The 24,181-nt window shown below is 64.2% G+C and overlaps 2 protein-coding genes across 6 annotated transcripts in view; one reads left to right on the forward strand and one right to left on the reverse strand.

Annotated features, from left to right (window-relative positions):
• Positions 1-111: 111 nt before the first annotated feature.
• Positions 112-4,276, forward strand: GPX4 (glutathione peroxidase 4). 3 transcript variants are annotated; one of them, XM_057300686.2, is made up of 7 exons: positions 112-1,505; positions 2,651-2,745; positions 2,828-2,972; positions 3,152-3,303; positions 3,730-3,754; positions 3,866-3,947; positions 4,028-4,276. In XM_057300686.2, the coding sequence occupies exons 1-7, from the start codon at positions 1,422-1,424 to the stop codon at positions 4,126-4,128; spliced, it is 684 nt and encodes a 227-aa protein (XP_057156669.1). In that variant the 5' UTR covers positions 112-1,421; the 3' UTR covers positions 4,129-4,276. The 3 variants fall into 3 exon arrangements, with proteins under 3 accessions (XP_057156669.1, XP_014197879.1, XP_034800290.1); XM_014342393.4 differs by having other exon boundaries at positions 3,888-3,947; XM_034944399.3 differs by lacking the exon at positions 112-1,505 and adding an exon at positions 1,988-2,394 and having other exon boundaries at positions 3,888-3,947.
• Positions 4,277-5,127: 851 nt separating this feature from the next.
• SBNO2 (strawberry notch homolog 2) overlaps positions 5,128-24,181 on the reverse strand; it is a 73,725-nt gene continuing 54,671 nt past the window's right edge. For 2 of the 3 annotated variants that reach the window (XM_055104018.2, XM_055104020.2), the window contains 27 exons: positions 21,944-22,024; positions 21,536-21,641; positions 20,896-21,047; positions 20,660-20,793; positions 20,482-20,572; positions 20,153-20,296; positions 17,958-18,075; positions 17,567-17,672; positions 17,073-17,226; positions 15,383-15,559; positions 14,889-14,986; positions 14,079-14,161; positions 12,289-12,480; positions 11,558-11,727; positions 10,842-10,973; positions 10,426-10,561; positions 10,213-10,325; positions 10,020-10,091; positions 9,555-9,663; positions 9,068-9,142; positions 8,794-8,937; positions 7,169-7,263; positions 6,992-7,084; positions 6,779-6,910; positions 6,622-6,698; positions 6,266-6,456; positions 5,128-6,191 (listed from right to left, as the gene is read on the reverse strand). In XM_055104018.2, the coding sequence (XP_054959993.1) occupies positions 5,707-6,191; positions 6,266-6,456; positions 6,622-6,698; positions 6,779-6,910; positions 6,992-7,084; positions 7,169-7,263; positions 8,794-8,937; positions 9,068-9,142; positions 9,555-9,663; positions 10,020-10,091; positions 10,213-10,325; positions 10,426-10,561; positions 10,842-10,973; positions 11,558-11,727; positions 12,289-12,480; positions 14,079-14,161; positions 14,889-14,986; positions 15,383-15,559; positions 17,073-17,226; positions 17,567-17,672; positions 17,958-18,075; positions 20,153-20,296; positions 20,482-20,572; positions 20,660-20,793; positions 20,896-21,047; positions 21,536-21,641; positions 21,944-22,024 (3,660 nt within the window). In that variant the 3' untranslated portion in view covers positions 5,128-5,706. The remainder of the gene's footprint in view (positions 6,192-6,265; positions 6,457-6,621; positions 6,699-6,778; positions 6,911-6,991; positions 7,085-7,168; positions 7,264-8,793; positions 8,938-9,067; positions 9,143-9,554; positions 9,664-10,019; positions 10,092-10,212; positions 10,326-10,425; positions 10,562-10,841; positions 10,974-11,557; positions 11,728-12,288; positions 12,481-14,078; positions 14,162-14,888; positions 14,987-15,382; positions 15,560-17,072; positions 17,227-17,566; positions 17,673-17,957; positions 18,076-20,152; positions 20,297-20,481; positions 20,573-20,659; positions 20,794-20,895; positions 21,048-21,535; positions 21,642-21,943; positions 22,025-24,181) is intronic. The other variant, XM_055104021.2, reaches the window with a different exon arrangement.

Raw genomic sequence — 24,181 nt, forward strand, 5'->3', positions numbered from 1 at the left:
TTGCCACATGTCCAAGCCACGAAGTGAAAAACAGAGTTGGAAGCCAAGATGTGGGGCAGTATGGGCTCTGGGTGTGCCCATACCTTGTAATGTTAGAACTGTAAGAAAACCCTCCAGATTTGTTTATTTTCTGAGCACATACCGCGCGTCCCTGCGTGGGCAGCTGCCCCTGGGGGTGGGAGCCCAGGAAACTCCAGGTTCTCAGTTAAATGGTAACTGTCTGGATGACTCTCAGGTCCCAGTGCCCACGTTATATAAGCGGCTCAGCAACCAGACCCAGGGATGGGGAGTCACTGACCCCCTGCGCCCATGGCAGGGGTGAGGGCAGGGACACCCCCATAAGATGGAGCTGTGATGAGAAGCAAACCCAACTCAGTTTGGTTTCATTTACATTAAAAAGGCAAATCCCTTGGCCGGATGTGGTGGCTCACACTTGTAATCCCAGCACTCTGGGAGGCCTAGGCGGGCAGATCACCTGAGGTCAGGAGTTTGAGATCAGCCTGGCCAACATGGTGAAACCCCGTCTCTACTAAAAATATAAAAAAATTAGCTGGGTGTGGTGGCTCGCTCGTGTAATCCCAGCTACTCAGGAGGCTGAGTCAAGAGAATCGCTTGAACCCGGGGGGGTGGAGGTTGCAGTGAGCTGAGATAGCGCCACTGCACTCCAGCCTGGGCAAAAGAGCAAAACTGTGTCTCGAAAAAAAAAAAAAGGCAAATCCCGGCTGAGCCTTTGGCTCACGCATGTGATTCCAGCACTTTGGGAAGCTGAGGCTGGAGGATCATTTGAGGTCAGGAATTTGAGACCAGCCTAGGCAACATAGCGAGACCCCCATGTCTACAAAACAATAATTAGCCAGGAATGGTGGATGAGCCTGTTGTCCCAGCTACTCGGGAAGCAGAGGCGGGAGGTTCGCTTGAGCCTGGGAGGTCGAGGCTGCAGTGTGCCCTGATCGTGCCACTGCACGTTAGCCTGGGCAACACAGCAAGACCCCGTCTCTTAAAAAAAAAAGGTAAATAGGAGTTGGGGACACTTTTCTGCGAGTTGGAGAAACCAAACCCCCTCGCCGAGTCTTAAGTAGTATTCTCAGGCTGTCTGGCCTGCGGCCGCGCTGCGCTCAACCACCCGAATAACTACGCTGCCACCCGACGCGCCGCCGGCCAGGCCACGGCCTCCTAGACACAAGCGAGCATGCGCAGTCGTCAACAACAAGTCCGCACGTCCGGTCCCGCCCCACCTTCCCCGCCTTCTTCCCACTCCGGCCTCCCATTGGCTGACGTCGGCGCGAGCGCTCAACACCGACGCGGCTGACCATTGCGCGCTCTGGAGGGCGCGGCCGTGGGAAAGGAGGTGCGGAAAGCCGACGCGCGTCCATTGGTCGGTTGGACGAGGGGAGGAGCCGCTGGCTCCCAGCCCCGCCGCGATGAGCCTCGGCCGCCTTTGCCGCCTACTGAAGCCGGCGCTGCTCTGTGGGGCTCTGGCCGCGCCTGGCCTGGCCGGGACCATGGTGAGCGAGCGCCGCGGCCGTTGCCGGCCCGGTGACCGTTGGGGCGGGCGCGCGATCCCTGCCTCCGCTCGCCGGCGCGGGGAACCCTCGGGCTCCGGTGACCTTGGTGGGGGGCGTCTGGGGGCTCCCCCTCCACACCCCCGGCCGGGCGCGGACGCGGGTGACCGTACTGCGACGCGCTCCGCGGCCCTCCAGGCCGTTGTAGGCGCGCGGGCTGGGTTCGGGGAAGGGGAAGGGGCAGTTCAATGCGCGCGCGTTGGGGTCGGGGAAGGGACTGTTCAGGCCGTTGCGGGCGCGCGGGCTGGGGTCGGGCAAGGGGAAGGGGCTGTTCCACGCGCGCGGGTCGTGGTCGGGGAAGGGGCCGTCCAGGCCGTTGCAGGCGCGCGTGCCGGGGCCGGGGGCGGGGGTCCAGGCTTGCAGGGGGCGGGGTCCGGGACGGCTGGGGCGGAGCTGGACCGTTGAGGGCCACGGCGGGGCGTCTCCGGGCCGAGCGGGGCTGCTGCGCCCGAGCGGTTGGGGGCGCGGAGGGCTGGAAATCCCGGATCACGCGCCCCCGGGCGCCGCCCCGCCCCCCCACCTTGGCCTAGCGCGGTGGCGTCACAGTCGCGCAGTCCTGACTACGGCCTCCGGGCCCTTTGTCCCCGGTAGCGGCGCTCGGGGTGGGGGAGCCAGGAGGGGCGGGAGACGGGCGGGTATGGGCCGCGCGGGCGCACGCTCCCCCGGGCGCCGCAGGCAGCGGTGCCAGAGCCGGGGCAGGCGGCGGCCGCGAGCCCCTCGGCGGCGGAAGGCCCCAGCGTGCAGGCGCAGGAGGGCGCGGCGCCGGCGGAAGAAGCCCTGTCCCCGCAGCTTGAGACCGGAGATCCACGAATGTCCCGAGTCCCAGGACCCGGTGCGCGCGGGGCCCCCACACCGGCTGCTGTGGCACATTTTGGGGTTGGAACCCTCTCCCGGCCTCCGGGTCTCCGGTAAAACCGGACCAGAAGTACAAGGGGGCGTGTGCGTTTAAGGAGGAGGAGCGTTCAGGTTTTCAGGGCCGCAGGGCCTCGGTGTCCCCGCCACCGACCCGCTCCCGATCCCTTCCTGCCTCAGGGTCCCGGGCTCAGCCTCCCGTCCACGCTCCCTGCTCAGCTTCCTTTACCTTGCAGTGCGCGTCCCGGGACGACTGGCGCTGTGCGCGCTCCATGCACGAGTTTTCCGCCAAGGACATCGACGGGCACATGGTTAACCTGGACAAGTACCGGTGGGCGCTCGCCTGGGGTGGGGCGCGGGGCCGGGCCCTGGGAGGGGGCCGTGTTCTGCGCTGACGCCGCCGATCCTCGCAGGGGCTTCGTGTGCATCGTCACCAACGTGGCCTCCCAGTGAGGCAAGACCGAAGTAAACTACACTCAGCTCGTCGACCTGCACGCCCGATACGCTGAGTGTGGTTTGCGGATCCTGGCCTTCCCGTGTAACCAGTTCGGGAAGCAGGTGGGCTGCTGCTTCCCCGGGGCCCGCAGAGGCCGGTGGGTGGGGGTGGGCCCTGGCCCTGCAGAGGCCGATGGGTGGGGGTCGGGGTGGGCTCCAGCCTGGAAAGGGCCTGGGAGTGTACAGGGGGCCCAGACTGAGGGGGTGCCAGGCCCCCGACTCACACACCTTGGCCGCCACAGGAGCCAGGGAGTAACGAAGAGATCAAAGAGTTCGCCGCGGGCTACAACGTCAAATTCGATATGTTCAGCAAGATCTGCGTGAACGGGGATGACGCCCACCCGCTGTGGAAGTGGATGAAGATTCAACCCAAGGGCAAGGGCATCCTGGGAAAGTGCGTGACCTCTGGGGACAGTACGGCTGCCGGGGTGGGGGTGGGGGGGCTGCTGGGATGCTCACACCTCCCTGGGGCAGAATGGCTCGGGGGGGCGGTTGCGGGGAGGTGCTGGGACTCTCACATCGCGTGGCCTCCTGGGGGTAAGATGGCTCAGGGGGACATAGAGGGCTGTGGAGGCAACCAGGGATGCCCACACCTTTGTGGCCTCCTGGGGACAGGATGGCTCGGGGGCCTGTGGGGGGCTGTTGGGACTCTCACACTGCATGGCCTCCTGGGGTAAGATGGCTCTGGGGGGCCTTGGGGGCACTGTGGCTGTGGAGGCAGCCGGGGAAGCTCACACCCTTGTGGCCTCCTGGAGACAGGACAGCTTGGGGACTGTGGGGGGCTGCTGGGGACGCTCACGTCCATGTGCTTCTTTTCCAGTGCCATCAAGTGGAACTTCACCAAGGTAAGGGGGCTGTGGGGGGTAGGGGACCAGCTTCCCCTGGCCACAGCCGTGGCCCAGATGGGCAGCGGGCAGGAAGGGCAGCCTCAGCCCCTTGCAGGGGTGGCCCCACAGTTTGGACACCGTCTCTCCACAGTTCCTCATCGACAAGAACGGCTGCGTGGTGAAGCGCTACGGACCCATGGAGGAGCCCCTGGTAGGTCCTCTCTAGGGAGCCCGCTTGAGGCTCGGGGGCTTGGGAGGTAGCTGCCCTAACCCAGCTTTCCTCCCCGACAGGTGATAGAGAAGGACCTGCCCCACTATTTCTAGCTCCACAAGTGTGTGGCCCCGCCCGAGCCCCTGCCCATGCCCTCGGAGCCTTCCACCAGCACCCATGACGGCCTGCCTGCAAACCTGCTGGTGGGGCAGACCCGAAAATCCAGCGTGCACCCTGCCGGAGGAAGGTCCCATGGCCTGCTGGGCTTGGCTCGGCGCCCCCACCCCTGGCTACTTTGTGGGAATAAACAGACAAATTAGCCTGCTGAATCTTTCTGCCTAGGGGTTTGGGGGGCCCTTTTGCCAGGGGCCCCTCCATGTCAGGGCCAGTTGCTGTCAGCTGCCAGGCTGGGGGTGCCATGGAGGTAGAGTGTTGTTGCCCCCTCTTCCTCCAGGCTCGGGGGGCTGTGCTGGCTGCAGTGCTGGGGTGCAGTGAGATCTGGGCCCGTTGGACACCCAGCCCTGGCTCTTAATCCATGCAGCCCCACCTGCTGTGCACAGGCAGGGCCTGGTGTAGGGCCCAGTCTTGGAGAAGATAATTCTAAGTGGCTGTTCTTCCTGGCCCCAGGCCTTAACCATTAGGAGGTGGCTACTGGGGCCTCCTCTGGCCAGGAAGCAGAAGTGCAGAGGCCCAAGGAACAGCGTGGCCCTGGTGCTGGGGATGGGTTGGGCACCCACACCTGCCCTTGGGGCCTCACCTGGCTGGGGGGTGTGGGGGTGGCTGGGTGGTTACTGTTCACAGAGTCCCTCCGTGAGGGCTGGGGATGGACAGGCCAGGAGGGGCTGGTAGAGCAGTACCAGCCACCGTTCATGGGGCCCAGGGGCTGTCTGGACACGGCCTGGCTGCCTACCTGCACAGCTAGAGGGACTGCAGCCTGCCAGGGTGGCTGATCCCAGCTGCCCCCACTGGGGGTCTGTGGAATGGACGGTCCATGGCACCTGCCCCAGACACTGGGTTGAGAGGTCTGTCTCTCCCAGCCCTCGTCCCCTCTCATCCACATGGGGCCAGCACAGGGCAGTGGGCAGAAAGGCCTGGTAACCAGGAGAGCCTGGGGGGATGCCCACACACCCCTGCCCTTCCCTCCCTGTCCCACAGGCTGAGGAGCAGACTCCGTGGGAAGTAGGCAAAAGGCACATATATTTAAAAAAGTCCTTTACATATGTACATCAGAACTTGCTATAAATACATAGAAACCGCAGGCGCCACCCTGCCAGCTCCGCGGCCTGGGGCCTGGGAGAGGTGAGCGGGCAATAACTTAGGGGTCAGGGAACGGCTAGGGGAGGGAGAATTGCATATATTAGCAGGGGTCTGCCCCACAGAGCCCCCGAGACGCGGGGCCCTGAGCACCTGGGGTTTCCTGAGTTTCTAGCTCTTGGGACCACCCAGTTTCACGGATTTCAAGGGTTTGGGCCCACTGAGCCCTTGCGGGTGCCCAGTCCCAGAGCAGCCACCCGGAGCCCCTTCCTACTTGGGAGGAGAGGCACAGAGAGGGCCCTGCCACGCCCCGGCCCCCAGCTGTCCTGAGTGGGCCCCGCCAGGGCTGTCCAGGTGGGGGCCCGGGTCGGGCGCTGAAGGCACTGCGGCCAGGGCCTGGGGCTCCTCTGAGCAGTGGTCAGGGGACCTTGGCCCTGCCCCCCACCGCTGCTCCTAGGGGAGAAACGGTCACTGTGTCTTGGGGCATGTTTCGCCTAAAGGCGTGTCAGAGAGGAGCCTGGGCGCCGGGGAAGGGTGGGCTGAACTGGATCACGCTCTGCCGCTCGGGACCACCGCCCGCCGCGCCCCCCGCCCCCGCGCCCTCCCCCAGCGCGCCCTCGGAGGGCGGCCCCGCGTGCAGCGAGCGCAGCATGTCCTCCAGCACCTCCTTGAAGTTGATGTCGCAGCCCTGGTGCGCGAGGGCCGCAGGGTCGGCCTGGGCGTCGGGGGTGCCCAGCGGCACGACGCCGGGGCCGGCGTCCAGGGACAGCGGCGCCGGGAAAGAGAAGTGCGGGGGCGGCGGGAAGGCCTCGGCCGGGGGGCTGTAGGTGAGGTCCAGCACCTCTCCAGGGCCGCAAGGCAGCGCCAGCGGGCGCGGGGCGGGCGGGGCGGGGCAGCCCAGGGCGCGCGCCTGCCTGCGCTTCACGTCCGCATCCATCAGCCGCAGCTCCTGCAGCACCCGGCGCACGCAGCCCTCGGGGATCTTGATGCCTGCGGGCAGAGCGTCGGGGTCAGGGCCGGCGCTGGGGGCTCGGGCCTTCCCGGGGCGCCCGCCGCCCACTCACCCACTTGCTTCTTCCTGTCCTTGGTCTTCAGCCGCACGATCTGCAGGTAGCTGCTGCTGCTGACGTCGGCCATGACGGCGGCGATGCGGCCCCACACGCGCAGCAGCGCGCCGCACAGCATGTAGTGGTGCCGCAGCCGCAGCCCCTGCAGGCAGTCCTTACCCTCCTGCGCCAGCCGGCAGTGCCGGTTCCTGCGGACGAGACGGGTCGTCTCGGCTCAGGCGGGTCCCAGGGGCCCGCAGGCTCCCCAGGTGCCCTGAGATCTCCCGCCTCCTCTCAGGGTCTCGGGAGCCCCCGATCCCCGCCTGGGTCGCCGCCATCTGCCGGTTTCCCCCTGGTCCCCGGCCCGCCCTCACCAGGCGCTGTGGCTGCAGTGCGTCAGCGACAAAGCGTAGCCACTCTCCCAGGGCTCCTTGGCCTCCTCCGCGGTGACCTGGGGACACAGGGCCGCATGAGCCTGGGCGGGGTCAGGGCCGGCAGCCCGAGGGAAAGCTGCGCCCGGCGGCCGCCTACCCGGTGGAACTTGCGGCGGAGGCTGTCCAGGGCCTCCAGCTGGCTCTGCCGGCCGATGTTGGGCTTGTACACCGTGAAGAACTGGCCGCGGTTCTGCTCCGCCAGCAGGCAGCTGGGCTTGTTACCGCGGACCTGCGGAGGGGGGCGTTGAGGCCGCGCCCCGGTCCGCCCCCCGCGGGCCCTCCTGGAGGGGGTAACCCCACCCGACCCCACCTTGTAGGAGAGGTAGAAGCCGTCATAGGGGCCCGTCAGCTCCAGCGACTTGGCAAAGGCGTCCTCCCACTTCAGGCCGCGGTCCACGCTGATCTGCCACGGCACGGGGTGGGGGGGTGTGAGTGTGGTGGGGGCGGGGTGGGCAGAGTGTGAGGGGCTGTGGGGCTTCCTGCTGACCTTGTAGAAGACCACCTGCCCGTCCTGCGGGTGCCCGGGAGCCAGGAACACCTGCTGGCTCTCCTCGTAGATCTCCTCGATACCGGGAGCAAGGTCTAGTGGGGCGGGTGGAGGGTGAGTGGGGTCCGGGCCTGGGACTGCGGGCTGGGGCCAGGGTCAGTCCCGTAGCCGGGGCACACCCTAGAGACGACCCCCCGAGAGCACAGGAGAGGGTGTCCTGGAGCCTGGCCTGACCTGGCCCAGCGTGGGGATGGTGCACGTGGGCCCCAGGCTGGCAACCGCTCAGGTCCTAGGTAACCCCGAGCAGGCTGTGGGGGATCGTGGGAGCCTGGGGGCCGCTCAGGTCCTAGGTAACCCCGAGCAGGCTGTGGGGGATCGTGGGAGCCTGGGGGCCGCTCAGGTCCTAGGTAACCCCGAGCAGGCTGTGGGGGATCGTGGGAGCCTGGGGGCCGCTCAGGTCCTAGGTAACCCCGAGCAGGCTGTGGGGGATCGTGGGAGCCTGGGGGCCGCTCAGGTCCTAGGTAACCCCGAGCAGGCTGTGGGGGATCGTGGGAGCCTGGGAGCCGCTCAGGTCCTAGGTAACCCCGAGCAGGCTGTGAGGAGATTGTAGGAGCCTGGGGGCTGCTCAGGTGCTGGGTGACCCCAAGCAGGCTGTGAGGAGATTGTAGGAGCCTGGGAGCTGCTCAGGTGCTGGGTGACCCCGAGCAGGCTGTGGGGGATCGTGGGAGCCTGGGGGCCGCTCAGGTCCTAGGTAACCCCAAGCAGGCTGTGAGGAGATTGTAGGAGCCTGGGAGCTGCTCAGGTGCTGGGTGACCCCAAGCAGGCTGTGGGGGATCGTGGGAGCCTGGTGGGCTGCGGCACTGCTCATGAGTGAAGTAGCCATGGCCCTGCCCCGACCCTCATCTGGACACAGGGAAGTGGTCCTGATGGACAGGCCTGGCCCCATGAGGCTGGAAGCACAGGCTCGCCGGCCTTTCGTTCACAACAATGTAGCAGGTGCCCCGTGAAGCCTGGGGATGAGCATGGTGGGCAGCGTGCACCAGCCTGGGCACCTTCCAGAGACGTGCACGGTGATCCCACGAGCCCCTCGCCCACCCGGGATGCCCGGTGTTCCCACGAGCCCCGAGCCCACCCGGGATGCCCGGTGTTCCCACGAGCCCCGAGCCCACCCAGGATGCATGGCATTCCCCCTCGCCCACCTAGGCTCTTGCCGTGCTCACCCACAACACACGGTGTTCCCACGAGCCCCGAGCCCACCTGGGATGCCCAGCGTTCCCACGAGCCCCTCGCCCACCCGGGATGCCCGGTGTTCCCACGAGCCCCTCGCCCACCCGGGATGCCCGGCGTTCCCACGAGCCCCTCGCCCACCCGGGATGCCCGGCGTTCCCACGAGCCCCTCGCCCACCCGGGATGCCCGGTGTTCCCACGAGCCCCTCGCCCACCTGGGATTCACGGTGTTCCCACGAGCCCCGAGCCCACCCGGGATGCCCGGTGTTCCCACGAGCCCCTCGCCCACCCGGGATGCCCGGTGTTCCCACGAGCCCCGAGCCCACCCAGGATGCATGGCATTCCCACGAGCCCCTCGCCCACACCCACCCACACCACCCCCCGGCACCTGCGCTCACCCAGGATGCCCATGTCGTATTTGCCCTCCCGCTTGTCCATCTCGATGAGGTGGTCGAAGGTGTCTGAGAAGTACTGGAACAGGGCGTTCTGCTTGTGCACCTCCAGCCCCAGGATGCGGTTCAGGAACTTGGTGATGGAACAGTCTGGCAGGGGAGGGAGCCAAGCCTCAGGCTGCGCTGGGAATCCCCCTCCCTGCTTTGCTCCCCACCCGCGGCCAAGGTTGCACGAGATGAGAGACGGGAGCGCCTCTGGGCCTGGGTGTGGGGCACTCACCCTTCTCCACGTCCAGGCAGCCATTCCGGGACTCCCGGCCGCCAATGCCCACAGACAGCAGGCCCTGCTTCATGTCTGCGGGGAGAGGGGCCTCACATGCTGGTCTTCCCACCCCTGCCCCTCCCTCGAGGCCCCTAGCTCCTTTTCCAGAGACCAGCAGCTCCCTCGGGGGCTGGGGAGCAGCTGCAGCCTAGGGCCAGGACCAGGGCCAGGAGCGGAGCCTTTTGCCTGACTTACAGGAGTGAGAACAGCATGTTCTTGGGGAGTAAACCCAAACCCCAGGCCCCTCAGCTGCCCTGGAAACCCACCCGGCAGCTGCTGGGGGCCGCCTCGGCTCCCTTTGCCTTCACAGCCCCCTCTGTGCATGTGTGGGGAGGGGTCACTCAACACACAACCGGCCTACAAAGCCTGCTGCCCCAGCTGCTCTGGAGCCCAGTGCTCTGCAACCCCTGCCCCTCCCAGGAAGACCCCCACCAGCCCAGCTTACCCCGGAAGAAGGTGGGGACCCCTCCAGGGTATCCCTGGGGCACAGGCACTTTGTTCTCAGTCTGGCTCAGGATGGTGGTGAGGACACAGTGCAGGGCCCGGGTGCCATACTAGGGGGAGAAGGTGACTCAGGGAGGAGGCCCAGGGAGGAGGCTGGCCTTCCCTGGACCCCTGCCTCCCCAGAACCCCACCCTCCCCTAGACTCCTAGACCCCACCTCCCCCAGCTCTCAGCCACCTCCTCCCCGGGGGTCCTAGACTGGGTCCTCCCCCAGACCCCTGGATGCCACCTCCCTGAGCCCCTAGCCGCCCCCTTCCCCCCTGGGGGTCCTAGACCCGGCCCTCCTCCAGACCACTGAGCCCCACGTCCTCCAGCCCCCATCTATCCCCTCCCCCAGGCTCTTAGATCCGGCCCTCCCTAGACCCCTGCCCCTGCCCCGCCCCCCAACCCTGCCTTCCCTGCAGTACCTTGTTCTCAAAGTTGTACTTGCTGAGGTCACGGGACTCCGTGGCGCGACGGTCTCCGTGGGTCAGGGCCCCCTGCCAGGGGTGGGGAGGCCATCAGTTGGTCACCAGGGGTCTGGCCTCTAGCACCCCACAAAGCTTTGGAAAGCCTTCCTGGGTCTGTCCCTGGTTCTCAGCCCCGCCCCCACCTGCTCACCAGACTCTCCAGGCGCTTGGCCACGATGGAGGCGAACCGGCGCTCCCCGGCCAGCTCCGAGATGAGGAAGACATACTCTGGCGCGGAGACCTGGTTGGACCGGTGGGTGCGGCCTGGGGGCAGAGCTGCTCTCAGGGCCCGGCCAGGCGGGGGCGGGGCCGAGACCATGTTGGGGGCGGGGCCAGGCAGCGCTGGGGGCTGGGCCGGACTCACCGAACTGCTGGATGGCGCGGTCGGCGCTCCACGGCAGCTCCAAGGTCATGTGCACGCGGCGCCGCTGGTTCTGGACGCGGCGGTCGGCTTGGAGGGAGACACCCGAGCTGGAGGCCTCCGAGATGATGGCCACGAGCTGGGGGGAAAGAAGGGGCCGGGCCACGGTTGGTGCAAGGCCCGCCCCAGCGTTGCTGCCACCTCCTCACCCACTAGGCCCCCGCTCCAGGTCACCAGGACGTCCCGGGGCAGCGAGAGGCCTGCGCGGCGCGGACACCACCCGCCACACGGCCACTCGCGCCCGCACCTGGCACACACACACTCCAGAAGTGCGCAGGTCCACAGTCCCCGGGGACCCTTGGGTCCCTCTGTGCCTCTTGGGTCCCGTGGGCCGCGCCCAGTGCACTGCAGCCCCGCACCTTCTCGCCGCTCATGAAGCGCTGCTTCTCCCTGAGGTTCACGTGGTCGATGGACAGACCCTGCTCTGCCCGCGACTCGAAGGCCACCGTCCCGTCGGGCCTGGACACCACGCGGCCTTTCCTGCCGGTCATCTGCAGCCGAGACAGGGACAAAACCGGCCGTCAGTGTTGTGGCCTCGCAGGAGTCTGGCCACCCGTGTCTCAGCTTCCCTATGTCCTACAGTGGTCATGGGCTCCCAGCTGTGGACAGGAGGTGGGGGTGCTGGGAAAGGGAGAGCGGGACTGCTGGACCCAGGCGATGTGTGCCTGTCCAAGGCCTGGTATTATCAGCCAGCCGGCGCCACGGAGTGAAAAAGTGAAGCTGGGCGGGGGCAGGGAGGAGGAGGCCGCAGAACCAGGCCCAGGGGCTTGTGTCCTGGCCCTGCGCACCCCAAGGGGTGCGTTCAGGCAATGATCTAAGCAGAGGCCTGCGCAGGCCAGGCTGGGGGATCTGGGGCTTAGAGGGATGGGGGAGGCCATCCACAGGAGGTCGTGGCCTCCCGGGCCGAGCTGGACAGCACGCTGCTGCCCCAGGGCTCCCCAAACGCCCCCTCCTCGCAGGGCCGCGGTGACGCAGAGTGACCAGCAGGGGCCACCAGAGCTGCGACAGCCTGCGTGAAGCCCCGCCCACTGCCCATGCCCCGCCCACCACACTCAGGCTGCTGCGTCCCACCCACCTCCGCCACCCGCTGGGGGCCGCCCAGCTGGTGGATGAGCTCGTCCAGGGTGTTGACGGGCAGTTCCCGGCCCAGCCGCCGCACTTTGTCCAGCAGATCCTGCTTCAGCCGCTCCACCCGCTCCAGGACCCCGGGGCCATGGGGGTCTCTCTGCGGGAGGCACAGGGGTCCTAGGGAGGAGGTGGAGGGTCAGGGCAGGACGTGTTGGCTGCCTTCTAGGGCCCACCTAACTCAAGGCTGGCCCCTGGAGGGCAAGGACAAGGGGCCCGGGGCAACCCTGAGGGACGGCAGGGTGGCGGGGAAGCCCAGCACCGTGGCCCAGGACTGCTTTCCTGCACTTGTCTCCGAGACCAGCTGGGGCAAGACTAAGCCTCCTGTCGCGGACCAAACACTGTGACCTCACTGCCTCCACAGGGGTAGGGACTGCCCAGCCCCAAGCCCCAGCTCTGCCTCTGACCAGTGGTATAACCCCTGACCTCCCCTCTCTCGGCCTCAGTTTCCCCCATCTGTAAAGTGGGCACCATAGCAGCAGCTGGGCTCAGGTGGGCTGGACTGAGGGCTACAACCTGGGGCGGGTGGTGACCGCCAGGAGGCCGGGGGAGCCTCAGGCTGGAATCCTGACCCAGAGGTGGCTGCTCAGCCTGGACTGGAATCCTGACCCACAGGTGGCTGCTCAGCCTGGACTGGAATCCTGACCCACAGGTGGCTGGCCAGCCTGGGCGAGCCCTCACCCCGGTCGTCACTGGGGAGCCCGACTGCATCAACGATGACAACGTCGTCATCCACCAGGGACTCGGGGGAGGAGTTGAAGTCGCTGTCCAGGCCGGGGTCCGACTCCGTGCTGCTGTCGTCACTGATGCGGATGACGCCCGCTGTCTCGCACGCCAGCCGGGGGGCTTTGGCCCCACGTCCCCGAGGTCGCCCTGCAGGGAAGGACAGGGTCACCGAGGGCCAGACCACAGCAAGGTGGAGGAGCAGGTGGAGGAGACGCAGCAGGACAGAGCAAGGCCAGTGGTCCGAGCTGGGGAGGTCCATCCGAGAACCCCCTGCCTCTGGGCAAGCAGCTCAGCTGTTCTCCAGGGACGCCCTCTCGGGAACCCCATGCCCTGTGGCCAGGAGGATACAGTGTGGGGGGCAATATTTTATTTTATTTATTTTATTTTGAGACGGAGTCTTACTCTGTCGCCAGGCTGGAGAACAGTGGCATCTCACTGCACTCTCCGCCTCCCGGGTTCAAGCGATTCTCCTGCCTCAGCCTCCCGAGTAGCTGGGATTACAGGCGCCCACCACCACGCCTGGCTAATTTTTTGTATTTTAGTAGAGACGGGGTTTCACCGTGTTGGCCAGGATGGTGTCGATCTCCTGACCTCATCATCCGCCTGCCTCAGCCTCCCAAAGTGCTGGGATTATAGACGTGAACCACCACGCCTGGCTTATTTATTTATTTTTGAGATGGAGTTTCACTCTGTTGCCCAGGCTGGAGTGCAGTGGTGCGATCTCAGCTCACTGCAACCTCCACCTCCCGGGTTCAAGCAATTCCCCTGCCTCAGCCTCCTGAGCAGCTGGGATTACAAGCATGCACCACCATACCTAGCTAATTTTTCTATTTTTAGTAGAGAGGGAGTTTCACCATGTTGGCCAGGCTGGTCTCAAACTCCTGGCCTCAGGTGATTTGCCCGCCTCAGCCTTCCAAAGTGCTGGGATTACAACAGGCGTGACCCACTGCACCTGGCCAATATTTTATTTTTATTAATTTTTTTGAAACAAGAGTTTTTTCTATCACCCAAGTTGGAGTGCAGTGGCGTGATCTCGGCTCACTGCAATCTCCACCTCTCAGGTTCAAGCTATTCCCCTGCCTCAGCCTCCCAAGTAGCTGGGATTATAGGCGTGCACCACCACGCCCAGCTAATTTTTGTATTTTTAGTAGAGACAGGGTCTCACCATGTTGGCCAGGCTGGTCTTAAACTCCTGACCTCAGGTGATCCACCCGCCTCGGCCTCCCAAGTGCTGGGATTACAGGCGTGAGCCATCGCACCCAGCGAACGGGACAATATTAATAAGCCCATATCCAACATCGTTTCAGGCCTGGCCAGTATGGTGGACACGCGGGGTGCCTGGGGAGGCCACACACCAGACTTCGACAGGCAGCTCTGGGCTTCCCTGTGACAGAAGCCTGGGGGTTATCAATGGGCTCCCCAAGGGACCGTGGAGACCCTGAAAACGGAAGGTGGGAGGGGTCTCTCTCAGCACCCGCGTCCGTGTCCCGCCCCCCGGGTCTTGCTCGGCACCCGCGTCTGTGTCCTTCAGGCTGTCTGTTGCTTCCTCTTCCCTGAGCGTTCCATGGCAGGGTCCACGCAAGACCTGCCACTGGCAGCGGAGCCTTGAGCCTGCCTGGCACGGACAGGACCTGCATTTGGCTGAGTGGACGGGGGAGTGGGGGAAGCAGGGAGCGACCGGCCGGCCCCCGGGGGGAGAAAGCAGAGGGGCAGGGGTGGGTGGGGCCATGGGGGGCAGGGCTTACGTTTCCGCTTGCTGCCCGCTCCTCTGTCCCGCTTTCTCTTGGTGGACGGAAAGTGCTTCTGAATTAGCGACAGGAACACGCCTCTGAAAGTGAGACTCGGAGTTTATTCTCACACGAGGAGCTGAGGCCAGGCGGGGTTGCTCTCCAGGAGCTGGACGCACCCCTGGGTCCCTGTGGGGGTCCCGGACAGGACCGGGCCTGGGCAGAGGGTCTCCTGTGTGGAGTGGGCTGGGGAGGACTAGGGGCTGCCTGTGAGCTCTCCTCTGGCCTCCTGGTGTCACAGGGCCACCTCGGCCCACCAGGCTTCCCCCGCTCTGAGGAATGTGGCCAGATATGATGATGGCTCCCAGGACAGGGGCAGGGGGCAGGGTGAGGGGGTAGCTGGGGGCATTGGGGAGCTCCGACCCCCAGGCAATGGGGCGATCTAGGGGGGGCTGCTGTGACCCTCCCGGGGCATTCTCAACCAACAGGGGAGAGGCTGGGGCTTCAGAGAGCTGGGAGGGCCAGCCCCTAAAATCCACAGCCCCCTTGTTAAAACGGCACAGATGCAGGAAGCCTCCTTCTGAGACCCCTGGAGACCATGTCCCAAACCTTCCAGGCCCACCATGCCTGGGGTCCACCTCCAAGCCTCTGCTTTAGACCTGGAGCAGCGGTGAAGGCCTCTGTTGCTGAGGCTGGGGTCCCAGCAAAGCCCACCCCAGCACCTCCTGCTGCTGGGGCCAAGGGGCAGGGTCAGGCCACAGGTGGCCACAGAGAGGGGTGGCCATGAGCGCAGGAAGCCCACAGTCCTGTCCCCACCGTGACACTTACTCAGCGGCCGAGACGAAGCAGTTGAGGTGCCCGTCGTTCTCCCCCAGCACCTCCCTCGTGCGCGCCTCGCCCGTGGACTGCAGCCCGATGACCACGCACTGTGAGACGGCAGAGGACTGTGAGCCACCAGCCCTGCTGTGGGGCCTCTGTGGGGCCAGAACCTGCCAGGCCTGGGGTGACGGCCACATCCCTCACTCTGCTGCTGTGCTCGCCTCCCCAGGAGGGGCCACGGCCCCCCTACAACACACACTGCTGGGTGGGGGTCTGCCGGCTGCCTGTCTTGGGATGGTGAGCTGCCCACTGTGTGGTCACACTCCGCTGTTCTGACACCCTGGCTGGCTCTGATCGGAAGACGGACATCCGGGCGTCTCTCACCCACCAGGGTGCAGCCCCCGCCCACGTCTGGGGAGGGGCCAGGAAGGACCTGGAAGAAGAGCAGCCTCCGCCCCTGCAGGCCCGGCTGCCCTCAGCCCTCGAAGGCCGCAGCCGCTCACCTTGTCTCGCGCCAGCTCCTCTCGGGCCAGCTCCACCAGCCGGCGCACCTTGGCGGCGATGCACAGATACTTGAAGAAGCGCTGATGTGCCGACCAGAACTGGCCCCACAGGGACTTGCGCGACTCCAGGCCGATCCAGTCGGCCGCCTGCTGGAACACGTTCAGGGCCTCGGCCCACTGCAATGACACGTCACACGGCGCCCCTGAGCGGTGGCTCCTGGCTCCCGACCCGGGCCCCGGCCCACCTGCCACCAGCCCCGGGCAAGGCATCCCCACGCCGGGTGGAATTTAGGGCAGGATGGGGGTGCTGGGGGTGTGCACTGTAAGAGGCACTGCCTCTACCTGTACGGCAAAAACCTGAAAAACCAAAACACTCGTGGTGGGGAAGCCGTGCTGCAAACGGCACAGACTCCGCGCCCGCGGCAAACAGGCTCAGCTCCTTCCAAGAACACAGGGTGCTCGCAGCCGCGCCTCTCTTGCTTTCGACCAGGGTCTCACCCAGGTGTGATCCTGTCCAGGGGACACTGGGCATGTCTGGGGCTGGCTGTGGTGGTCAGGTTTGGGGGCTGGTCCCGGCATGACTGGGTGGGCTGGGTTAGGGTGGCTGGGACTCTGGCCACGGATGCTGCTCCACACCCCAAAGTGCTCAGGACGGCCCCACCCCAGAGAGCAACCCGGCCCTGGGGGTTACGGGAGATGCTGGTTGTGTCACCTAAAGAAACGAGTGAAGAGGCTGGGTGTGGTGGCTCACGCCTGTAATCACAGCACTTTGGGAGGCTGAGGCGGTCAGATCGCCTGAGGTCAGGAGTTCGAGACCAACCAGCCTAACCAACATGGAGAAATCCTGTGTCTACTAAAAATATAAAATTAGCCGGGCTGGTGGCACATGCCTGTAATCCCAGCTACGCGGGAGGCTGAGGCAGGAGAATTGCTTGAACCTGGTAGGCGGAGGTTGCGGTGAGCCAAGATCGTGCCATTGCACTCCAGCCTGGGCAACAAGAGTGGAAACCCCGTCTCAAAAAAAAAAAAAAACAAAAACCATTGAACATACAGGGCTGTTGGGTGTGAGGGGGAGAAAACAGGACCTGTCCAAATATGGAGGGAGCGACCAAGCCACGTGGCCCACAGCAACATGGATGCTGAACACGGCTACCAACTGCCAGCCATGGGCCAGGACCTGGGGGCAAAGGGCTTGGGCACCACGGGAAGGGGGGCGGTGGTTTGGTCCCATCCCTCGTTATCACAGCCACATAAAAACCCCAGTGATGGCCGGGCACGTGGCTCATGCCTGTCATCCCAGCACTGTGGGAGGCCGAGGCGGGCAGATCACTTGCGGTCAGGAGTTTGAGACCAACCTGGCCAACATGGAGAAACACTGTTCTCTACCAAAAAATACACAAAACTAGCTGGGTGTGGAGGCGGGCACCTGTAGTTCCAGCTACTCGAGAGGCTGAGGGGGGAGAATCGCTTAAACCCAAGAGGCAGAGGTTGCAGTGAACTGAGATCACACCACAGCACTCCAGCCTAGATGACAGCACGAGACTGTCTCAAAAAAACAAAAACAAAAAAACCCCAGGACAGGACAGGGCGGGCCGTCACCTGATGACGCCTGTGGCATCTTCAAGGCCACGGGGGTGCAATTTCACCCGGGAAATGCACAGGGGTCCCCGGGTCAGGTGCGCAGGCTCACCAGCAGGGCCGCGCGGTTGTAGACACACTCGAAGGCTGGGGCCAGCGGGATCTCCTCGATGCGGAAGGTGACGCCGGAGAAGCTGAGCTGGCGTGCGATGTACATGCCGCTGACCTTCATGTCCATGGCCACGATCTCCATGGCGCCAACGCCCCTGCGGATGGACACAGCCCCCGTGAGCACGGCCAGAGCCCATGGGGATGGAGCCACTCGGAGCGCGAGGCAGAGCCAGTCGCAGAGAGGGCGGGGTCAGCAGGAGCAGAGCCCTGGCGGCCACTGAGACAGTTGGCAGCTGAGCCTGGCGGGGACGGGGCAGGAAGGGCTGGCTTCCCTAGGAGTGCTGGGCAGCCCGAGGCAGTGAAACGAGCGACCCACATTCAGCACCTCTGGGTGCTGGGGAAGCACACGTGGCAGTGCCAGGCCTTGGGCTGATGGGCCTGAGGCCTCCTCCCCACCCCCCGCCGCCCCTCCACGTGGGTGAGAAGGGCACTCACCTCTTCTCGATGGCGTGCAGGAACTCCTCAAAGTTCCGGAAGGGTGTGCCCTCGCCCCAGATACCCAAGCGGCTCATGTAGATCATGTTCCGAGGCTCAGAGGCACCTGTGGGGGGAAGCTGCCGTCAGCTCCCCAACCCGGGAGGGCCCGGAGGCCGCGTCAGGGGACGACTAAGTTGGGACCACCCGACGAGGGGCCCCGCGGGGTTGGAGCCATGGGCCTAAGGAGAGCCAGCGTGGCCTTGGGACAGGTGCAGAGGTGCCCCAGTGTCCGAGGAGGAGCAGGGTGCAGACGGAGGCTGAGCACGCGTGTGGGATACCCCCTTCGCGGGGACAGCCAGGCAGAAAGACACTGCTGCGGGTGGGTCACATGGGATCCGCACCGCCCCACCTGTGGCACTGGCGTAGACCACGCGGGCCAGGGGCAGCTTGTTCTGCAGGTCTAGCACGGCCTTGCCCATCTTGGTGGAGCCGGCATTCTTGGCTTTGTGACACTCGTCGAACACGATCTGAGGTACACGTGGGTTAAGGAGTATTCTGAAGGACGGGGGCGACCCCAGGAGCCCAGGTCCTGACCACCCAAGACCCCACCTTCCTGGCGGGGGGCAAACGCCTGTGTGGCTGAGAACTCCACGAGGGAAGCCCAGGTCAGAGTGGCAGCCAGCTACAATGGGGGGCGGGCGGGCGGGCGGCCCCCACACGACCATTAGATGGGTGTGGCCTGGGATGGCTCCTCCCAGACTCTAAACAACACACACCGAGGATGGGGCCTCCGGCGAGGAAGGGTGGGATCCCTAAACCATGATATCGCAGGACGTTGCCATCGGAGGAGGATACCTGGAACCTGTTTTCTTTTTTGTTTGTTTTTTTGAGACAGGGTCTTGCTCTGTCACCCAGGCTGGAGTGCAGTGATACAATGTCAGCTCATTGCAACCTCTGCCTCTCAGATTCAAGTGATTCTCCTGCTTCAGCCTCCCAAGGAGCTGGGACTACAGGTGTGTGCCACCACCACAGCCGGCTAATTTTTGTAGTTTTGGTAGAGACGGGGTTGGCCGTTTGGTTGGCCAGATAGTCTCAAACTCCTGACCTCAAGTCATCTGCCGGCCTCAGCCTCCCAAAGTGCTGGGATTACAGGTGTGAGCCGTGCCCAGCCCTAATTCTTTGTTTTTTTTTTTGAGACAAAGTCTCGCTCTGTCACTAGGCTGGAACGCAGTGGCTCGATCTCAGCTCACTGCAACCTCCGACTCCCTGGTTCAAGCGATTCTCCTGCCTCAGCCTCCTGAGTAGCTGGGATTACAGGTGTGCGCCACCACGCCTGGGTAATTTTTGTATTTTCAGTAGAGACGGGGTTTCACCATATTGGCCAAGACGGTCTGGAACTCTTAATTTTTTTTTTTTAGATGAGACACAGTCTTGCTGTGTCACCCAGGCTGGAGTGCAGTGGCACAATCTCGGCTCACTGCCACCTCTGCCTCCTGCGTTCAAGCGATTCTCCTGCCTCAGCCTCCCGGGTAGCTGGGATTACAGGTGCCTGCCACCACGCCCAGCTAACTTTTGTATTTTTAGTAGAGACGTGGTTTCACCATGTTGTCCAGGTGGTCTCGAACTCCTGACCTCGTGATTCGCCTGCCTCGGCCTCCCAAAGTGCTGGGATTACAAGCATGAGCCACTGCACCTGGCCACGTTCTTAATATTTTAAGATGAAAGAAAGCAAGTTCCAGAAAAGCAGTCTGAGGAAGGAAAACTGGGAGAATACAAATTAAACGGCCGGCCCTGCCACCACGTAGCAGCTCAGCGAGGTATGATCTCAGGGTTATCGCTATTTCGTAGACTGTTGCACATAGATTGTTCAGCCGGGTGCGAAGACACCAGCAGTCTCCCGTTCTGTTTCTGGCCAGTCTGAATGTTCTGTGTCTCGGCGTTAACTGAACAGCAAAGCCATGGCCATGTCCTGTGCATGAAGTGGATGCTGCAGGCAAACGTCCCTCCCTTATCTGAGCCTGTGCTCCCAACACCCCAACACCCAAGGTGCACCCTGCAGGGCCGAGCACCAGGGCTGAGCCTGGCCAAGGGGTGCCCTGCTGTGCCTTTGCTGCTAACTGTCCTGGGTCTCCTGTGGGGGAGCCCCTCTGAACCGCAGCCCACCACACTATCAGCTGGGGTTGGTACCTTCCTGCCTTGGGGAGCAGCTCAGTGGCCACCCTCTGCCCATGGCATCATGGCAAACATCATGACCACATCTATGGTCACTCATCCCACTTATTAGAACCAAGAAACCAAGCCGGAGCCCTGTGGTGAATGATGATGGTCACTCGTGTGGTACCCACAGGGCCAGCCTCCCAGGACCAGAAAAGTCTTCTATCCGGAGTCCTAAACCCTGAGCAAAGCTGGGGGCTGGGTGGCCACATCCAGGGTAGTGAGCTCCAGTGGCCTCCAGCCCTTCCCCAGCCCCACCCCTCCCCTCCTCCCCTCAACCTGCCCTCCTCTCCCCTGACTCCCACCCCTCCTCTCCCACTCCTCCATCCTCCCTTTCCCTCCGACCCCCTATCCAGCCCTCCCCTCCCCTGACTGCCCCCAGCAGGATACGACGCCCTCAAAGGCCTCCCCACACCAGTCCAGGATCTGCCGGAGGCGAGTGCGGTGCTGGCCACCGGCCTGGCTCTCCCCAATCAGGGCGGAGTAGGTGGCGAAGAGGACGCCCTCTGAGGTAGTGGTGTCACCGTACTTGATCTGGGGATGCACAGAACAGGTGTGGAATGGGGCCCCGGCTCAGCAGGCTCTGGACCTGGGTCTCCCTATCTGTAAGGGTGCTGGGCAGAGCCTGCCCTGGCTGCTGGCCCACCCAGCTGAGCAGCCCCCACTTTGCAGGGCACGGTCCCCACCTTGCCCCCTACTTTGCCGAGCACAGCCCCTACCTTGCTGAGCGCGTGCACCGCGATGCCCGTGGCTTCGATGTCCCGCAGGTCGCGCTCCGCGTCGTACTTGAGGTCGTTGGAGACGCTGAACCTGCGGGGTGGGGGCGTCAGGGGCGCCCACCCTTCCCCCTCGCCCCCCGCTTCCGCCCCCCACCCCCTGCCCCAGGCAGGGCCTCACCACAATGCTTTCTTCCGGCCGCGCAGGTGGTTCTCCAGGATGACTCCGGCCACCGTCCGGCCTTTGCCCACGCCGGCCCCGTCGCCGATGAGAAAGCCCGCGCGCTGCCCGCTGGGGAGCAGGACCTCGTGTTGCTGTGGCCGGAGAGCAGGCGTCAGGGCCTGGGGGTGCTGGCCCGGCCCCTCCCCAGGGGCCTCGCAGACACAGGCTGGGCTGGGTTGGGGACATGCGGTCACCTGGCAGGCGTAGGTGATGGCCTCTAGCTGCAGGGCAGACAAGGCCCCTCTGTCCGAGGGCAGGGCCAGGGTGTAGGTGATGTCTGGGGGTGGGACGCTGGACAGTGTGCTGGTCTCCACCACGCGGTCTGGGTGCTGCTTCCCGATCTTGGCTGGAGGAGCAAGGACGGAGGGCAAGGTAAACGGTATGGCCAAGGGGTGACCAGGGCCGGTTATGGCCCGCTGGGCGGGTCTGGGGCGTGGCCAGAGCTGGCGGGGCAGTTTGGGGGCGTGGCCAGGTCCTGTTGGGCGGGTCATGGGCGTGGCCAGGAATGCCTGGGTGGAGGAGTGGTCAGGGCTGGCTGGGTCGGGGGCGTGGCCACGGCCTGCTGGGTTGGTTGGGGGCGTGGCCAGCAGCTTGCAGGCGGGGCAAATGCATAAAAATCCTCCCAGTGCCTCTGAGGTTCCTTTTCACTTCTCCCCTCTGCAAACCCCGGTTTTGTATAAGCCTGGATTGTAGAACCTGTTCCCGGACTCTCCGGCCCTCCCTGAAGCTTCACATTCCCTCTGTGGGCTGTGCGGGCGGTGGTCACCTGCAGGGTCTCGGTCCCACAAAAGGGTTTGAACCTGTCCCAGGGCTGGGTGCAGCCGGGCCACTCACACTTGGACGGCACGTAGTCGGCGTAGGTCTCTGTGTGCCCTAGCTCCTCCGCCTCCTCCTCCTCAGCCTCGTCCTCCTCCTCTGGCTGGCTCTGCACACTCTGCTCCTGCGTGCGTGGCGGGAGCTCAGTGGAGACTGCAGGCCTGAGCGGCCGTGGGCACTGGGCTCCCCCAGGGGCAGGGGCCAGGCTGACCATGGGCAGCTGAGTGACCCAGGGGCGGGAGACGGCTCTGTCTGCCCCTGCAGCAAGGTGCTCCCCAAGGGCCTCCACCTCCTCAGCTGTAAAATGGGCACTCCCAGCTTCTAGGCCAGCCAAGCGCTCCCCACAATGGAGATGCCTGTGCTGAGCCCTCTCCTTAGGTCCCATGAGAGGGCAGGGGAGGGAGCTCTCGGCTGGGCCCAGCTCACCTGGTAGCTGACGAGAAGCGGGGTGCTGTGGGAGGGCAGAAAGTCCTCGAAGCCTGCAAACGGCCTGCTGAGCTGGAACAGCTGGAAGGGGAGCAGGATGTCAGCCCGGGCCGGACGGGACAGGTCACAGCTGGTGGGCCCTCGCAGCCTGGCCACCAGAGGGAGGCTCCCCACTGCCCCGTCCTCGCTCCCCATCCTCGCTCCCCAGGGCCCTGGGTCTTGCTCTCCTGCTGTTCTCAGATGACCCTGGTGCCTCCCAAGCCTCCCCAGTGGGCACCTCCCTGGGGCCTAAGGCTCGCTCCTCCTGGCCAGCACCTGGCTGCCTTCTCACTGATGCCCGGTGTGCCTGCCTGGAGTGCCCGGGAGGAAGGTGCCCGGCTAGTTCTGACAGACAACACAGCTTGGTCCCACGGGAGCTGCCAGGAAGGCTGTGGACAGGGGTCTGACGGGAGTGACCCACCGTGTGCCAGCCCCATGCAGTGCAGGAGGCCCTTGGGGGCCTGGGAGACAAGGGGTTGGGAGCCCCCTGTCGAGGGGGAAGAGGAGACAGAGGCAGTGGGGGCGGGCGGGCCTGGGCCTTGTCCCTCACCCGATGGCTCCCAGCACACAGGGTGGGTGGCCCAGGGCAGCCCTGCACTCTCCAAGGACCCCCAGGGGTGCAGTCCCCGAGGCCCCTCGAGGGCAGCAGCTCCTCTGTGAGAGATGGGGCGAGGATGCCCGCCACTGTAGTGACCAGAGGACACATCCCACTGCGGCCCCACCCTGGGGAGAAGGACTGCCCGGAGCCTCATGCAGATTCACCAGGGTGGGCAGTGGCACTGTCCTTGGGGAGCTGACCCCAGGCCTTGGCAGACAGGTGTGCTGGGCCTCTGGATGAGTCTGTGGCCCACCCGGGGGTCTCCAAACTGACTGGGCGTGTAAAGCCGGTGAACGGGTGGGTCGGGGGTGGTGTGGCCCGTCATGCCCACTGTCCAGACGCCAACACTGAGACAGTGTGGACCCCGGTACGGATGGCTGGGGGATGGTAGGGTCCAAACTAGGGTCTGTGTGATTCTGGAATATATCCACTCTTAAAAAGCAAAAATCCCAACAGTAATACGAGCCATAAAAAACGTAAGCATGGTCAGGGTACAGTGGCTCACACCTGTAAATCCCAGCACTTTGGGAGGCCAGGATTTCGAGACCAGCCTGGCCAGCATGCTGAAACCCCATCTCTACTAAAGATACAAAAAAAAAAAATTAGCCAGGTGTGGTGGTGGGCGCCTGTAATCTCAGCTGATCAGGAGGCTGAGGCAGGAGAATCGCCTAAACCCAGAAGGCAGAGGTTGCAGTGAGCTGAGATCACGCCACTGTACTCCAGCCTGGGTGACAGGGCGAGACACCATCTCAAAAAAAAAAAAAAAAAAGAAGTGAGCGTAGGCCGAGCATGGTGGCTCACGCCTGTAATCCCAGCACTTCGGGAGGCCAAGATGGGTGGATCACCTGAGGTTGGGAGTTCAAGACCAGCCTGACCAAAATGGATAAACCCCATCTCTACTAAAAATACAAAATTAGCCGGGCATGGTGGTGCATGCCTGTAATCTCAGCTACTAGGGAGGCTGAGGAGGCAGGAGAATCTCTTGAACCTGGGAGGTGGAGGGTGCAGTGAGCTGAGATCGCACCACTGCACTCCAGCCTGGGCAACAAGAGCGAGAGACTCTGTCTTAAAAAAAGAAAAAAAAAAAGTGAGTGTGAAGAATTGGAAAGTGGAGAATCCCGCTGGGTGCGTGGCTCAGGCCTGTGGGAGGCAGAGGCAGAACGGGCAAGATCTTTTGAGGCCAGGGTTCCAGACCAGCCTGGGCAACATGATAAAATCCTGTCTCTACAAAAAAATACAAAAATCAGCCAGGCGTGGTGTCGTGTGTCTATGGACCCAGCTACTCGAGAGGCTGAGGCAGGAGGATCGCTTTAACCCAGAAGGTCAAGGCTGAAATGGGCTGAGGTTGCGCCACCACACTCCAGCCTGGGCGACAGAGTGAGATCCCGTCTCAAAATAAATAAGTAAATAAATAAATAAGAGCATCTCTTCTAGACCCGGTCCCCCCCTTGAACTCCAACGTCCTGAGACGGGTGAGGTTTCCGCCCAAGCCTGCCTGAGCCTGGGCCAGGTTCTCAGCAGTGTGTGGGAGCCACCGGGCTAGTGATGCTAATGAACTGATTCCACAGCTTCTGCATTTTCTAACACTAGGAACACTCCTG

The sequence above is a fragment of the Pan paniscus genome, chromosome 20, assembly GCF_029289425.2.
Source record: "Pan paniscus chromosome 20, NHGRI_mPanPan1-v2.0_pri, whole genome shotgun sequence".
Taxonomy (NCBI): Eukaryota; Metazoa; Chordata; class Mammalia; order Primates; family Hominidae; genus Pan; species Pan paniscus.